At 50.3% G+C, this 1,144-nt stretch overlaps 1 protein-coding gene across 1 annotated transcript; it reads left to right on the top strand.

The window, feature by feature from the left end:
* Nucleotides 1–569: 569 nt before the first annotated feature.
* LOC121918791 (protein CREG1-like) lies at nucleotides 570–945 on the top strand (the record flags this gene model as incomplete). The annotated part of the gene is made up of 1 exon (XM_042444778.1): nucleotides 570–945. A coding segment is annotated over exon 1 (323 nt), but the record flags the coding sequence as incomplete, so codon positions are not given.
* Nucleotides 946–1,144: the final 199 nt, after the last annotated feature.

The raw sequence follows: 1,144 nt of genomic DNA on the forward strand, positions 1-1,144 counted from the left end.
AACCTGTTACTCCTTACTCCTCAGCCTTGCTTGTACGTATTCACCATAGCTTTCTCACACAGGTCCAAAACATACTGCAGAACTAATCCCGTTTGAGACCCCCCCCCCTTTAACAGCCCTGGCTCAGTGCTAGGGAATCCTGGGAATTGTAGTTTATTGTGGCACCAGACAGAGAAGGCTAAAATGTCCCACAAAACTACAGTTCCCAGGATTCCCCAGCACTGAGCCAGGGCAGTTATAGTGGTCTCATACTGGAGTGTATTTTGGACCTAAGTCTCTCACAAAACTACAACTCCCAGAATCATGACAGACACAACAACGACATTGGTGGGAAAATGAACAATCCCCGCCCTCGAAGCGTGTCATCCTTGCCAATACTTCCGCCATTAGTTATCTCTCTCTCATTGGCTGACGGGGGACCGCCTCGTGCTGCTATTGGGTAACGACTCACCAGCTCCTCTCCTAATGGTCGTTTCCGCCCCCTACGCTGAAGCGAGCCAATGGGAGGGCGAGGAGGGTGGTGGGGGCGTGGCTCATTTTGTAAATGCCTGCCCCTAGTTTCCCCACAGGTGGCGGCGGCCGGTCGGCGTCACTCTGAGGGAGGGAGGGAGGGAGGCGAAGGATGCGGGCGCTGGTGGCGCTGTGGGCGGCCGTGGTGGCTGTTCTGGGGACGGAGGGCATCCCTCCTCACGAGGAGGCGGCGCGCGTGGCTCGCTTCGTGGCTCACGCCTGCGACTGGGGGGCCCTGGCCACGCTCTCGGCCCAGGAGCCCCCCATGCGGGGCAGGCCCTTCGCCAACGTCTTCTCCCTCAGCGACGGCCCCGCAGAGTCCCCGGGCAGCGGCGTCCCTTACCTCTACCTCACGGCCCTGGAGGTCTCCGTCAAAGACCTGCAGGTGAGGGACACACACCAGGCTATGAGGATGATGGCGCTGCTATTGCCATTGTATTATATGATGATATTATTATGATGATACTAATATTATTATTGTGGTTATATGATATTATTATTATTATTATTATACTATAGGATTATATTATTATTATAATATATTATTATTATTATATATTATTATAATATATTATGATAACTTTGTATTATAGTATTATATTAATTTATTAATATATTATGTTATATTATAATA

This window comes from Sceloporus undulatus, unplaced genomic scaffold (assembly GCF_019175285.1).
Source record: "Sceloporus undulatus isolate JIND9_A2432 ecotype Alabama unplaced genomic scaffold, SceUnd_v1.1 scaffold_37200, whole genome shotgun sequence".
Lineage (NCBI taxonomy): Eukaryota > Metazoa > Chordata > Lepidosauria > Squamata > Phrynosomatidae > Sceloporus > Sceloporus undulatus.